Source organism: Natrix helvetica (assembly GCF_964273705.1).
Source record: "Natrix helvetica genome assembly, chromosome: 2".
NCBI lineage: Eukaryota > Metazoa > Chordata > Lepidosauria > Squamata > Natricidae > Natrix > Natrix helvetica.
In genome coordinates this window covers 72,566,304-72,582,880 of record NC_138552.1, presented here as the reverse complement: position 1 = coordinate 72,582,880, position 16,577 = coordinate 72,566,304, and the positions used below count along the sequence as shown (strand labels likewise).

At 40.7% G+C, this 16,577-nt stretch overlaps 1 protein-coding gene across 1 annotated transcript in view; it reads right to left on the bottom strand.

Annotated features, from left to right (window-relative positions):
* ALDH1A1 (aldehyde dehydrogenase 1 family member A1) overlaps positions 1-16,184 on the bottom strand; it is a 46,778-nt gene extending 30,594 nt beyond the window's left edge. The window contains exon 1 of the mRNA XM_081945124.1: positions 15,996-16,184. Within this exon, the coding sequence (XP_081801250.1) occupies positions 15,996-16,055 (60 nt within the window). The 5' untranslated portion in view covers positions 16,056-16,184. The remainder of the gene's footprint in view (positions 1-15,995) is intronic.
* Positions 16,185-16,577: the final 393 nt, after the last annotated feature.

Genomic DNA, 16,577 nt, shown 5'->3' with positions numbered 1-16,577 from the left:
ACATTATTTGCAAAAAGTATGCAAATAGTTTGAAATAAAAGATGATACTGAACAATCACGGTCTTCTGGAATGTCATAATCGCTTCCACAGGGAGATAGTAGTAGTATAGTATAGCCTTTATTGTCATTGTATTGTCATGTATACAACGAAATTTGTTTTAGCCTCACTGGTGCAATCCATTACACACTCCACTGTGACCCCAGGAGCTCAAAGCCACAGTGTCTACGCACGCTGCCATCTTGGGTTTGGGTATATAGGCAGCCTATAAATATAGTAAATAAGTAGGTAGGTAGTAGGTAAATAAGTGAGGGAGGGAGGGAGGGAAGGAGGATAAGCTTGTCAATAGAAGAAACAAGACAGTCCTCATGGCAGGCTTGAGAGAGAGATTAATTTCAGTTTTTCAAAACTGTTCTGGCTCACAAGCGTTTCACCCAACATGGTAATTGGAAGCCAATCTACAATTATAAGTGTGGTCATGTATCCTATGTGGAGAGCAGGGGTGGGTTGCTGCTGTCATTACTGCCGGTTCTCAACACGCGCTGTGCATGCACATGTGCGCCAAACACACGCTGCGCATGCAGTTCTATGTAAATTGTTCTGTGCACATGCGCAGAACAATTTTCAGTGAACTGCGCACATGCAGACACTAAAATTCAAAATGGCGGCAGCCAAGCAACAGTGAGGGAACCAGTTCAGAGGCGTGTCAGGCCTGGGTCGCTGCTGGTTCTGTGACCCAGGCCTGAATTCCAGTACCGGTTCGTCTGAACAGGGCCAAACCAGCAGCAACCCACCTCTGATGGAGAGAACAGGACATAGTAAGAAGGGAAGAGTCCTTTAGTCAAAGCTTAATGTTTGGTTAAACTGGCCTTAGGACTGACTGAGACTGAAGGGAATTTTGGTTTGCAGCCAAGAAATGGAGTTAAAAAAAAAGTATTTTCCTTGCGCTTCATTTTTAAACAGCTCACTGACCACTAAAGATTACTAAAATAGCCAGTGTTCCCCCTCTAATCTTTCCTCTCTATAAATCTTATTTTATTCAAGCCTCTCAGATATTCCATAAACCCGGTTTTCTCTGCATGGGACGTGCCAAGACAGTCACAATCGACTTCCAGGGTGTGTAGATGTGTAGTTAGAGTTGTATGTTTTGAATCAATCCCTATGCTGCCTCCCTCACAAAAGTAATTTGCGGTGGCTTACATAATAATAGTGTAAAAACAACATTACAATCATAAAAATAAATTGCAATCTCATGGTATGCACATGGCATGCCATGTTGTTTTTGGCTCCTCTCTGTCGTATTTGTAAGTTACAGGTGGTAACCTAGGCGGATTAAATATAAACCGATGCTTTCTTAACCTTTTTTGTTGTTGTTGAAAATTTTAATGCCCTTCTACCACTAAAATATTCTTTTCTAGGGTTGGTCTAGCCTTTCCTTGTGGGGATGGACAGGGTGGAGATCAGGTGAACAGCAAAATAAAAACAGCTCAGCTGAATTGTTATTTATTGGAACTCACTAACTCTGCAGTCATTTACTATTTTTTCATATTTATTTACACTGAAATGTAAGAAATTGTATCAAATGTAGTAATTCTAATTTCAATTCTAGTAATTCTAATTTTGTTATGACTAGTAATGGAAGGCTCTCTCCTAATTTTAGCATAGCAATGGGGGCAGAGGTGGTCTTCAGCCATTTCTCTCCAGTTCAGGGGAACCAGTACCCGCAGCTGTGGGAGGCTCCGCCACCTGCTCCAACATGATGCGTGAGCACTGTGCATGCGCAGAAGGCGGTACACACGCGCATACAAGGCGTGTGCAAGCGAAGCGAGTAGGGAAGGTAAGTGAATCCCACTTCTGATTGGGGAACATATTTTCTCCAGTTAATTTATAATACCCCTATAGAACATATAATTCTCATTCTCTCCCTCTCCCTCTCTCACATGTATCCATGCACTTACCTACATATTATAGTTTAATCCTGCCTTTATAAGTCATTCAAGGTTGCAAACATGCACAATATTCCCTTCTTCCTCCTACTTTCTCACAACAAGAAGGTGGGCTGGGTTGAGAGAGGGGGAGTGGTCCAAGGTCCCCCAGCTGGATTACATGCCTAAGGCAGGACTAGAACTCACACAACTCAACATGCACAGGTTACACAACAAGGCTCTCCCTTTGTTCTTCCCTGCAATGAAATATTACACCACCACATGGGAAGATGATTCGGTGTGTGTTCCATTTTATGGGATGGACAGTGGATGAGATCATCTGATCCAGCCTCAGTTCATCATTTCATCCTATTGGCCTAGCTTTTTTTTTAATTAAGTTTTTAACCTTTTTTTTAAACAAAGTTTTTTTTTACACCTAAAAACAATACCAATTTAAAGAAAAAAAGAAAGTAAACAAAAGTAAAAGAAAAATGATCATTAAACAGAAAAGAAATAAAAAAATACTTTATAGTAATTATAAATGCATTTATAATTTGTCCTCTTTCCAAGGTTCACTTAATTTTTAGATTACAAATAAATCATGAAATTGGCCTCTCATCTTCCCACACCAGGAAACCATCTCTTAAGAACAATAATGGTAATAATGGTGTTACTTTAATCTTATACAGACTATGATTTAAACTGGGAAATCATACTCATTTCTTAAAAGTTAGATATAACCATAGTATCAAGTTTTAAATCAAATTTTAAATTGGGAAGCAGTGGAAATAAACTTGGTTTCAAAATCTCTTGTGTATAAAGTTGGTATAAGATGACCAATTAAAGAATCTAATGAGGAAACTGGTAACTAGGCCCACAGGCAGATATTGAATGAATGAATAAATCCAAGAGTGATCGACTCACAATAAAAACTAAATCAAGTATGAATAAGTAACACGTAGAATGTTAAGTAAAATAAAAAAGAGGTACTTGGCAGCTCGTTCAGCTCCTAAAGACAGAGTAAGGTAAATATTAATATAATAGTGCCGTGTCTGTGAAATGACAGTATGTCAAATTCATGTACGTTTGTGAAAATGATGATGCATGCCTTTATTGGAAGGTCTCGTAGCATGTAATTTATTAGCACCTTTTAGCCCATTGGCTCAAAAACATACAGGAGGTACAGTAAAGTGTTATTTTTTTTAATCAGGGCAACTTGGTCTACCAAAATATGGGACGGAGCATACTGCTTCTGCTTTCTCCTTTCAGCCCCAATCCAGGAGCCTTCACAGGCAGTTGCTTTCGCAACACGCTATTTTTGTATTAAATTTATATTTATTGACAAAGAAATAAAGGGAGACTAGTATAGATCTATTTCAAGCTATTTAGCTCTCATCAGCTAGCCATACCCTTCTGGGATTCATCGAAGGTAACTGAGGGTCGATTCAGTTATCTTGATCTGGACTATTGTATTTACAGTTTATGAGCAATAATGGGTTTATCTAGAAGCCAGCCAGAAAACCCTGAAATTCTTCAAGCACGGATGTAATAGGTGCTCTCTGCAAGATTCAGTTATCAAGATCACCTCTGATTTCGGGATTATCTTTTATTTTAGAAGACTTCCCAGGGGATTCTCATTCAGGATGCTTTGGAAATGGCTCTGGAGTCAAAATCTTCCTTTTTCAAGAAAGGTCGGAGCTGGAACCGCAACCCAAGTTAATGAAGAGTTCATCTGAATGTATTGTGCTCTAACCTGTAAGGAATAATATCACCTGGAACAGCCCAACTATTCCATCACCTTCTCTTGGCCAAGATATTAACCAAAGCACTTGAGGCAATATCATTTCAGCATAGTGAAGGTGAGGTTGAAATGGATCTAGATAAACACTATCACCCATTAATATTTGGAGCCGTTATTTGGTGTATCATCATAAACCATATTTCATTCAGAAAAAGAAATCTAGGTAAATAACGTTAAAGAACCTTGATATCTGGAGTGATCTATCAGTTGTCAAGCCCAGCATTGCATGGCACAATCAAAGAAAGAATCACACAGACATCAATAAGGAGCTTTAATGCAAGAACTGGAAGGAATCTTGGAAACTGCAGTAGAAACTTCTAGGTTTCATTTATCATCAATTTATTATTGTACATTGAAGCATAAACATCTCTTTCAATGGTTTTAATCTCCTGGGCTTTTGCAGCTTGGATTGAATTTCTATTTATGAGATAGGGCATTGGTACTTACCTGATACGCCTCTTCTCATAGTGGGGGAGGAGTATCCAGGATGGGTTGACCTTGTCTTCTCTTGATTGGCCTGAGTCAGATAAGCTCTTTTAACCACGCCTTGGTCACCAGGCTCCACCCAGTTATCGGCAAAGAACTCTATCCAACTCGCTTTGTCATACACTCTAGACTTTATTTTAGTTTCAAACCTTTATTTATTACTTCAGCAGAACAGTTCAACAAACAACATAACAATTTCGCAACATACCCATATCAGGGAGGGACTGGATACTCCTTGCCCACTATGAGAAGAAGCGTATCAGGTAAGTGCCAACACCCTTTCTCCATAGTGAGGGGAGGAGTATCCAGGATGGGACGTACCAAAGCCTACACATCCCTAGGGAGGGTTACATATTTGAGTATATGCCCAAACTTATGCCTGGTGGGGCATGTCCCCCGCCCTGTGAACAGCCTGCAACACCCTACGTCCAAATGAGGCTTCCGCAGAAGCAAAGGAGTCCAACGTGTAATTCCTCACGAATGGTGAGAGGGGAGACCCTGTGGCTGCCCTAGAGATCTCAGATAGTGAGGCCTGCATGGCCCATGTCGCCGAAGTGGCCGCGCTTCGTGTAGAATGCGCTGTGATAGAGCTCGGTGTTTGCAGACCCCGTGCCTGATAGGCAGAAGCAATACAGGGTCTTAACCACCTGCCTATCGTAGTGGAAGTCACCTTGTTCCCCAGGGACTCCGGCTGGAAGAAAACCAATAGGTCTTCCGACTTCCTGTTCGGTAAATCCTCAGAACCCTCCTCACGTCCAAGGTGTGCCACTTCCTCTCTAATGGGTGAGAAGGGTCCGGGCAGAAATTGGGCAATATCAGCTCCTGCGAGCGATGAAAGCAAGAACACACCTTGGGTATGAAGGAGGGGTCTGCACTTCTTATATCCTCCTGGCAGAGGTGATGGCCACCAAAAAGGCACCTTAAGTGTCAGGAACTTCAGAGAGACAGTACGTAATGGTTCGAACGGAGGGCCTGTCAGAGCATCCAACACCTTGTGTAAGTCCCAGGAAGGGTACCTGTGCACCGTGGGCGGTTTAAGATTGGAGGCCCCCTTGAGGAACTGCCTGACCATCGGATGGTGAGTCAGTGTCTGAGATCTACCACACAGGAGTACCGATGAAATGGCCGAGACCTGTCTCCTAATCGTGTTGGGAGCCAACCCTCTGTCCAGCCCCGCCTGAAGGAAGTCCAGAACTTGTGCAACAGTGGCCCGGACCGGATCGTGGCCCCTAGAGATGCACCATGTTGAAAAAGCCTGCCCTGTAGCGCCGTAAATGCGCTCCGTGGAGGGTCTACGTGCTGCCTGGATAGTCTGTATAACCCTAGGGGAGAAGTGATCTTCCCTCAGGATGCTCCACTCAAGCGTCAAGTGGTCAACTGGAGCCATTGAGGGTCCGGGTTTTCCAGCGACCCCTGACTGACGGAGATCCTCTCCTGGGGGATCCTCCAGGGCCTGTCCACCGACAGGGATTAGAGATCGGCAAACCAAGGCCTTCGGGGCCAGTGTAGGACAATCAGTACCACCTCCGCCCCCTTCTGCAAGATTTTTTCTATGACCCTGGGGATCAGGAGTAAGAGTAGATAGGCATAGAGGAGCCCACGGGGCCAAGGGCCATGGAGAGCGTCTATCCCCTCCGCCCCCTGTGTCCAGTACCTGGAGTAAAACCTCGGGAGCTGGGTGTTGAGAAGGGTGGCGAATAGGTCGACCTCTGGGTGTCCGAAGCGCTCTGCCAGCTCCTTGAAAATTGCTGGCTGCAGCTTCCACTCTGAATTGTCCACCTCGGTCCAGCTGAGCCAGTCGGCTCTGATGTTGTCCACCCCTGCTATATGTTCTGCCCTCAGCGAATGCTGTCATAGGCTATCTGAGATGCTTCTGCGTTTTCTCATAGTTGGACATCAAATTCTGAGTTTGTGGTATGTTCAGGCATGGGGACTGGCTTGTCTGACCCTTTTGCCATGGCTAGAAGGACTTCTAGGACTAAGATTAGCTCAGAAAACTTCTTGAATGTATTATGAATTCTTTGAGTTCAATTCACTTGTTGGCCACTAGGGTGCGTTGCAAGACTTTGTAGATGCAGGCACAGTTCACTGGTCAGCCACTAGAGTGCGTTGCAAAACTCAGTAGACGCAGACGCAGTTCACTCCGGCTCTCACCTTGTTCTCTGGCGATCGCTGCCAGCACGGGCGCTCCGGGGCGTTTTAAAATGCTATGGTTCGTCGCTAAACCCGAGAGCGGTGGAGTACTCCGGTGCCATTAGAGCCTCCTTGGGCATCGCCCTTGCTGCAGAGGCTTCTGCGGAGCTTGCTTGCCTGTCTTTGGTGAGTCCTCACTTAGTGCGCTGGGTCTCGCTCGGTGATCTGGGCTGCGTGCCGCCTTAGTGGTTGCTGCGCGGGCTTTCTACCCCCACTGGGGGTTTCCTCACCCTCTAGTGATTGATCAGGCAGCGTGGAGGCAATTTCGATCGCTTTTGCAGCAATTTAAAATTTTTCCTTTAAGTTTCTTCAGGATCTCAGGATGAACACAGCCGTTCGTTGATGGACTGAGTCGATAACTGGGTGGAGCCTGGTGACCAAGGCGTGGCTAAAAGAGCTTATCTGACTCAGTCCAATCAAGAGAGGACAAGGTCAACCCATCCTGGATACTCCTCCCCTCACTATGGAGAAAAACTTTTAACAAATTTCACCAGTGACAGAGATCAAGATTCTGATTGCCAATGAAGACTAAGGAAGACCTTGGGAGAAGACCTAATTCCTCCCGAAATGATTGAAAATAATTTTAGCTTCTGTACCCTCACCCTGGCCTTGCCCTTTACTAATATTGACACCTATGGGCCTGTAGTCAAGGATTGGCGGCGCCCAATCATTGTTCCTACATACAAAAAATGGGAAAAGGGTGCTACTGCCAATTATAGACTGATCAGCCTCTTCAATGCAATTAGCAAAGTTTGCGCAGGTTTCCCACTATGGAAACTCCAGAACCACCTAGAACAAGGAGAACAAGGAGACATACTTGTAGAAGATCCAGCTAAATTTAAGAAAGGATGAGTTACCACAGACCAGTGCTTAGTCCTCCAACATCTCATTGAAAACTACTACTCCTGCAACACTATCTACCCTTTATGCTGCCTTTATAGACTTCAAAGTAACTTTTGATTCCACATCACAAGCCAAACTCTGGGAAAAACTAGAGGCATCCTTGATTGACTTCGTCAAATATGTATGTTTCATGAAGGGACGTCACTCAAAGCAAGATGTCATCCCCAGAGCCATCTCCCCACTGGCATTGGAACTGAGAAAGGTTAAAGTTAGACTAAACCTGCATATTGGCCCCATTCCTATTCAACGTCTCTACCAATTCCACAGTGGACCATCTCCTTAATACACACTTTCACTCCCCCAAATTATCTGGAAGACACATCTCTGTTTATGCAGACATTGCATCAATACATTCAAGAACATCTATTGTCCTTAAAAGCACTTGCACGACATTGCAAGGAAGACCAGCTAGAAATCAACTATCAGAAAACCAAAATCATAGCATTTGCCAAAAGGCACCACATTTAAAGGATAGATGGCCACAAGATTGATCAGGTCACCTGTTTCAGATATCTGAGAGTTGTCCTACACTCTGCCAATAGTAGGAATTCTTACCCTCTAGAGACTATATTACTGAAAATGAACAGAAAAGCTCAGCTGCCATCCTTAGGTAGTTCCTACATTCTGGCAGCACTCAAATTATTTGAAGTCAAGGTATTAGCATAAGTTTTCTATGTTCTCAACTGAGCCCCTTCTCCAATTTTACACCATTACAACTTGTTCCTAGGATTTGGACTTTCAAGCCCCAAAATATATTTCTAATGCCACCCTAAAATAGGCTTTGTGAAAGTAGAGGCTAGAATATGGGTGATCATACTCAAATACTGGTTCAGACTATCATTTCCCCCCTTGGCACTGATCAATGGGAAAGATAATCATGAGACAACCATAACCTTCCAGGGAAATGTTCTACTTCAAATGCTAAATAGAGATTTGAGGAATACATCAACCACTTAAACAGGAATTTCTTGTACTAACCACTGCTAGCTGTAGAATCTCCAAGCTGGAACTCATGAAACACCCAAAGTTACTTATCTGTTACTCCAAACTAAATTACTTGGTGGGAAAATACATTAGGCAAACTCCATGCCCTTAATATTTTGGCTTGAAAGTAAATTACAAATCTTCATAAAATATCAATTTATAAGGTAAATTACCAGGGAACTTTCATGCCCTTCTTTAGCATGTGAAAAAATTACTATTCCCCTTAATTTTCATTCCCTGGTTCTTCTTTTTATATAGATAAGGTTCTGCTCAGCTTACCTACATTTCTATCCCAACCTTTCTGAAATGGTACTGAAGTTGGCATCCTGATATCCCCGCTCCTTGAGTATTTTGAATCTTTATATAATCTCTGGTGAATGCCTCCTGGATTATTGGAAACTCTGTCTCCAAAGTCTGGAGGTATTAGGTTTCTTGTCTCCATACTAAGCCAACAAAACTGTGCTTTTTGTTTGTTTGTTCCTTTATCAATGTTTTGTTAACCAATCTTGTTCCCCTAGAAGCTGCAGAAAGCACAGGCTCCCTGTTTTGATCATAGATGTTCCAGGTTTTTAAAATGGATCAGGTAATGGAAAATGATAAAATCTCCTGTAAGAGTGGATAATACTTTACTATTGAAAAGATAGAACCGCTTGGGAAGGACACAATTCCTATGTTCCTACAAGCACTCCTTTCCTGTCATGATTTGTCATGGGTGACTGGCAGCAGCCAATAATTTATAGCTTACATAAATGCAAACAGTGGTTCCTACTAATACAATGAATGTAAGAATAGCACTGATCGATGGACCAAGGATTGTCAGAATCAAGCATTTGGCTTCTGACAGTGACCAACCCAACAGTCACAAGCAGAAGATGGAACCCCTTCCCCCTGTATGTATTTATTTATCAAACTTTTACAGCTGCCCATATCACCAAATGCAGCTCTGGGGCAATGTACAGTAATTGAGTAAAACAACTGGTATAAGAGATACACTCCTAACAGATTAGGAGACACATTACCTGCCCTTAAGTGTTATAGGCAACACTGAACTTTAATACTGAGATTTGCACAGAACTGACATTAAAAAAACTGGGGTCCAACTGTCTCTTCTTCACCAGGTCCTTGGGATTAATATTGTTTGAGGGGAAAGTTCTAAATCGTTGCTCAATCAGCAAGTGAATAACTCTCTCTGATGTAAGAGAAAAAATCATAGGGCTTTGGGGGTCTTTTAGTCCAACCCTCTGCTCAAGGAGCCTTATACCATCCCAGTCAAATAGTTCTCTAGTCTATTTTTTGAAAATCTCCAGTGAAAGAGCACACATAACTCTGGAAGCGAGCTATTCCGCTGATTAATTGTTCTTACTCCCAGAAAATTCCTCCTTATTCCTAGGTTGGATCTCTCTTCTACTTTTTGTCCTGCCCTCCAGTGCGTTGGAGATTAAGCCAATCCTCTCTTTTCTCTGACAGCCCCTCAAGTGCTGGAAGACTGCTATCTTGTCTCCTCAATCCTTATCATCTTCAGTCAGCTAGACATAGCTAACTCCCTCAACTGTTCCTCATACAATTTAGCCTCCAGATCTTTAATGATCTTTCTTCTTTTTCTCTGCACACTTTCCAGGTCTCAATTTCGTTTTTCTATCGGGGTGACCAGAATTGAATGCAGTATTCCAAGTGTGGCCTGATTGGTGTGGTATAAAGTGGTACAAGCACTTCTTCTGATCTTAAAAACTATTCCTCTTTTGTTGCTGCCTAAGTCTGGAAGATAGCAATAGCACTTTACAGTGGTATATAAGATATCATCTTATACAGATGGTATCATGGCTTACAGATACCACCATGGCTCAATGACATATTACTGTATAATCTCTCCAGCTGTTCTAGAATATCTTCTTTTGCCACCTCAGTTTGTATTAGTCAATCCAACTTGCTGCCCAATGATTTCAGGCTCGGATTATGTATTCGGTCCATTTTATATCTTCTGTAGCAAAGATGGAAGCAAAGACATTATTCAGCTTTTTTGCAATCTCTGTATTGTCCTTGAATATCCCCTTCATATCTTTGTCATTTAGCAGCCCAACAAGTTCCCAGACTGTTTTTCCTGCTTTGAGTCAAATAAATGTGCATTTTTTTAAAAAAACTGTTTTTCCTTGTGTTCCTCAAATATATTTTTCCAAAGGCAATTGGATTTCCTAATTTTTCTTTATGACGCATTACTGCTCATCCAAGAAGCTTCTTCTTGAATGAGAAGTGAAATGTCTTAAAAGAAAAATCAGAAAGTCCAATTGCCTTTACAATAAAAGCACCTTTGGGACAACCATGATCTAGAAGAATGAGAATCTCCATCTATGCTCTGTTTCATCTACTTTTCCCGATTTTGGCTGAATTCCTATTTCCCTAACTTTCCTAATTTTTTTAGCTTCTCAGTCACAGAAACCCTGGCTGGTCTGAATATCCTTACTTCAAGCAGTTGCATTCACTTCTAGCAAGGCACAAGTGCATATCCCTTCTTTTGAAAGGTGGAAGACAGAACAACTAAGGTAGCAAGAATATCAACAGCTGTGCTACACCTGTCTGAACTGGCCCTCTTTGCTCTGAACAAGTCCTGGAAAGTATAGGATGAGGTGTCCTCTATAGTGTTTACTTTGCTAATTGTGGTTTTGGTTTCTCTCTGCAGCCTCATGAAACGTGGATATTCTCTTATGCAGTCTGTGAGTCATTGACTTTGGATATGAGGAAAAATCTTTAAGAAGAACTCATAGCCTAAAATATTTAGTATTTAAAAGGTTCAATCCCAGATGGGTGGTTTTAAAAATATTCAGTATGACTTATACCAAGGAATTTCATTCTTTTTGATGGTTTCTTTACCCGATCCTTTCTTGAGGCCACTGATACGTACACAGGACACCATAATTCTTCTTGCTTTCATTGGTGGAGCTGATGTGATGTCACAGAAAGAAATCCTAGTAGACATTTCCCCTTGGAAAAGCCTTTAGCATAACATAACATAGCATAGCGTATATGTAAGTGTGTTATGTGTGTTACAAGACAGGAGGAAGAGCCGCAGCTTAGACAATAGTCACATAAATGAACCCTGAGTCTGATAAGGTGTTGGAGTGGAGAAAGATTTCTAAAAAGAAACCTTCTCTAGCTTTGGGGAAAGTAGAAGTAAGGTGGGGGTAAGGTATTTTCAGATGTGAAAGGTAGACCAGACAGGAAGCACAACCAGATGAGCTAATTCTACTTTATTGTAAAGCTATATTAAGAGAATCTTGAAAGTCTTAAAAAACAATTCTACCATTATCCCCTTTACAGCCCAAAACTAGGGAGGGTGTTTTCTGAGCCTTTTTCTTTGCCCCAATTCCTGCTGCGGGCTCATCTGACTTTTATTTGACCATGCCTTTGGCTAGTTTCTTTGCCCTGCCTCCCAAGATGATATAGCAAAGCGCACAGCCGCTATATAGCTCAGATTCATTTTGCCTCAATAAGTGTACAAATGTATAATCAGAATATGCGTCCATATGAAAAATAACACTGATTTGGTGTCAAAGAGAATCTTCTTTTAAAAAGCCATATTATGTCAAAGAAAATGCACAGGCTATTGAAGAGATTCATATGAATTCATGCAAATTTAAATTATTATGAACATACAGCATAAATAGATAAAGAAGGAAACGTGAGAACTGAGTAGAAGGGAAGGTGATAGGTTTGCTATTGTTTATTGCTTAAGAAAGAACGATGGGACAATATTAAGCTAAAGCCCATGGGCCTTTGACATTTTTCAACAGCTAATTAAACAGCTAACACTTCTATTTGCGTTTTGCTTTTCATGCTTATCTAATTAATGTTTTTGTTACTTTCAAGCTTCATAAAGGGTGACAAAGAAGTGCATTCCCCCCCCCCTTTGTGTGCATAGTTAATAATATTGCGCAGTGTGCCGTATGAAGCTATGAATGTGTTTGCAGAAGCTCTGAAACCGGAATACTAAGTAATGATAAGTAAGATTGGAAGCATTTCTTAAAATGAAAATTTGAAAAAGTTTTCATAGGATCGATGAGGTTAGATAACCATTGCTAAAGTTCAAGCCACAACTTCGTAAAATATTTACTAGGGGAGAGATACCTTATCAACTCTTTCGACTACTTTGCATATCTGTGCACCAAAAGGCACACCATTCTTGAGGTTTTTGATTGACCTTTGGTATAAATTTGAGGCATGGAAAGAATGAAGGATAAAATCATTTTTATGAGTTACGTACATGTGCTGGTGAATTCAGTGGAAATGATCAATTGGGATTTAAATTAAATTCTATTGATTTCATCAAGACTAGATCTAATACCATTTAGGTTAAGATTGTGGAGGTATTTGTGTCCATCTGATAGTTGTTAAAATGTGAAGGTATAGTGTGGGTTTCTTTTAAAAGAGTGATTTTCTTTTCATGAAAGCATCAGGTATTTATTGCTCGTGCATTGAAGATTCACTTCCTGCATCTAACCCGACCAGTACTTCAATTCAACTGAAAAAGGAATGAGATGAAGAATCAAAATGATTCGCTGATCCATGCATCTGTTCAACTGCTCTCTACCTATACTCAGGCCTCAAAAACCTGAAACTGATCTTGCAGAGAGAGAGAGAGAGACTAGTTAAAGTGTCCCAAAGGTGCTTTTTCAAGAAGCAACTGGACTTTCTGGAAATCCAGTTTGGCTAAATAAAGTGGCTGAACACCTCATTTCTAAGAGTATCAATTTCTGACATAGTTTTAGGCTGTGATCCTTGGAACCGTTGCTCTTAAATTTACTTTCTGAGTAAACAAATAGTAATTTTGTACACCTTTTGAGTGTTCATAGACTCAGTAAAATTGCTTCTGGGCATGCATTAGGTTTTTCAGCTATAAAACAATATTCTTGAGTAAAGTGATTGTTTTTAGACTCTGGCATCATAGAGAACATTCTTCTAGATTTATAGATATATAGATGGCAACTCCAATCATCTCCATCCAACTCATGGCTGTGCTGAATGATGATGGGAGTTACGATCCATACATCTAGACAGTAACTGATGACATATACTACATAACTATAATAGTATGCAGACTGTCCTTTTGGGAGACTTTTTTTGCCTTATGAGTGCCAGAGCAAATAAAATAAGAATACAGCGGAAGTCTTGGTCATCATATATTATCTTTTTATAACTGTCAAATTAAATCAGGGCAAACAATTACTTTAAAATTCCTTGCACTGAAAAAAGCGAAATAACATTAGCATATGGAGTTCAATCATCAGGGGAGACTTCAAAATTTTCTTACATTAAAAAAATAAAACCATCCTCTTCTATTTGATCTATTGTAGGATTCAAGTATTTTCCTGCAGGTTATGCACATCATTTAATTAAGGAAAAACCTTGTGAAATATTACCAAATACATCAACAAGCTTTTCACAAAAAGTAAAATAACTAAGATGGGCTAGGACTGGCTTTAAGGTGGGGAGGCTGCCGTAATTTCATATTAATGAACAAAGAGGTCAGTTCCCTTTTTTCCCAATTGCTTCAATGTGCCTTGATTTGATTCTTAAACTGGCCTTGTGAATGATTATATAACTGAGACACATTCCAGCCAAAGGTAAAGCATCTTCTTTATTTTTGTGGGAGTGTTACGTCTGGATTTAATTTTTTACCACTAAAATCAACTGGACTTTAGAGTGTTCAACTTTGGTTTACATATACATTCCTGACTTGAGATAATCAGGGATGTATCAAATACATAGTTGTCCATTCCTTGCTTTCTTGCTTTAAAAGCAGCTTAACACGCAGTAAAAATTATCTCTTAACCTTTTCTCCAGATGAAGTTAAACAATCAAGCCTTGTTGTATGTGCAAATGCAATATTAGAAATTCTGATAGATCTAGATTCCAAGATCCTTCTATACTCAGGCTCAATAAAAATACAAAGAGACAACTAATACACTTCTTGATGAGCCCATGCAAGAATCCAAACTTGAAGAGCAAACTGTACGTCAGAGAGTGCACCTACCAGAAATTCTCTGAATCACTTTTAGCCCTTCACATCTGGATTTCTGCAGAGCCCTCCTTCTGGATTAGAGAGCTGTTCTTCACAATTTCTTCCCACCCCTCCAGACTCACCTAACAGTCTTTGAAAATTCAGGGGGTTCTACTAGCTACCGGCTAAAGTTCAGAGGTATTTTGCATCAATCAGTCTTGCGCAAGAAAAAGGGGGGGGCAAGGGGGGAGAGAACTGGTTGAAAAGTTAACCAAAATAATATGTCATGTTTCCTCTTATCTGTTTCTGCATGAACAGAGAAAGAATTTACTAGATACTTGTGAGGCAGACTTGTTCATAGCAAAGTGCTTGACTGGATATGCCAAGCTTGTCTTCAAGAATCTAAAGCAGTATTAATTTCTTAAAGAATGTCTTCCTTTTTCTAGGACATTGAGATTACATTGTTTTTCAAAACCTACTTCATTCTTAAATCCCATGAATGATGAAACTCCTTCCTTCTGACTGGACATAGAAAAGATTGCACCACCCTATAATAAAAACCCACTCATTGGGAGAAGTTTCTGAGCATTAAAATACTTCTGCTGGAATGAAGCAACTACATAATGTGTTCTGCTGCTATACAGCATAAGTCAAAGCCTTATGTAATATTATCAATCCATCTCCTATCAGAGGAATGCCATTGAATTACTCTCCCCTAGTTTAAATTCAGACTTCGTAGCTCAACCAGTTTGTGGATCATGTTGCCAACTGTCACAGATAAGCTTCTTCAGCTTGATTGCAGTGGACTTAGCCAAACTTCATGTTTTCAGGCCCAATTAGCTCCACTTGAAGTAACATTCTGAAGCTGAGCTTATTTGAGAACAGTGAATTGTTTTCCACTTCATGTAGCACCGCAGTACAAATCTGCCTACCTCTAGGTTTTCCAGTTTAACTGGGTGAAGGATAATTGATTACTTACTTGAATGTCATGGCTTTGTAATTCTGAGGTTGCTTTTTGCTTCCACGCACTTATTGTCCAGCTATATCTAGATTCTTTACAATTGATTTGGATAAAAATTACTTTCTCAAATATGGGTCCATATATTCAAACTGAAAAACCCCGGTTCAACAAAATTTTCTGATTGTTAATGTATTCTATTTTTCACCCTTTCGCTGATCTGAGAAACGAAATCTTCTCTCGTAAGTTTTAGCCTGTTCTCACAACCCTCAGCTTAGTGGACAGCTGTGGGATCAGGGATATAATTTCTGCACCGTTTATTGTCAAACAATCACAACATTCCAGAATTTTTACAGCTGCATTTACAGCTATGCTTATTCCATTTCACTACTCCCACTTAAGTTCTAGTGAGGCCTAGTGAGATTTATTAATGTAAACATGCAGAAAAGTCCAGGCCAGCAGGGAACAATTCCAAGAACTCACATGTAGTTTTTGTGCCTGTATTTAACACAAAACCTAAAACGCTTTTGTGTTAATATAAATGCGGTTTCAACCTTGTTTCACTTCTCTGCGATACCTTCTTGGGCTAGAATGATTCATTAGGCCAATAGATGACAGAGGAGAGCACTGGAATAAATCCACAAGTCACTTCAGATCTGAAGCCGAAGCAAGAATAGCAGCATGAACGAGGAGGACATTCACAATTTGGGGATATCGTGGTTTGAGTAAAGTTAGCCAGAATAAATAGAACTAACCTTAGTATATTGAATCTTCAGATCACTGAGGGGTGCAGGCAAGGTCTTTGCAGCTGACATGGTTGGAGCGGTTCCTACAACACAGGTGAAAGCAGGCTTTAGAAAAGTTCACTTATGTTTGCCCTCTGAGTACTTAGGTTTAATTGTGCCTTTTTTTATCTGAGCACGCTATAGTATATTTGCATGGAAGACTATGATTGGAGGATCCACCGCATAGCAAAGTGTGTGTGTGTGAGGGGGAAGTACAAAGAAAATGTAACACTTAAGAAAGCAAGCTACGAGCTCAGGGGCAAAAATCGACATGCGTTACGGCGAATAATCTGCTCTTCCCCAACAGTAGTTTATAGTCTCATGTAAAGCATTCAATTGCGAAGGTCTGAAGTTATTTCAAAATGCACGTGTTTTTATTTAATCTTCCGTGTTTCCTTCTAAACGCGGCATGACAGAAGAATGTAATTCCTTTTTTTTTTTTTTGGCAGAAACTGCAGAGATGAGAACTCTGGCCCATTAAAAATAGGAGTATCCCATAAAAGAAAAAGAAAAATTCTCCAAGAGCTATCTCTCTCTCCGTTTTCGGGCATA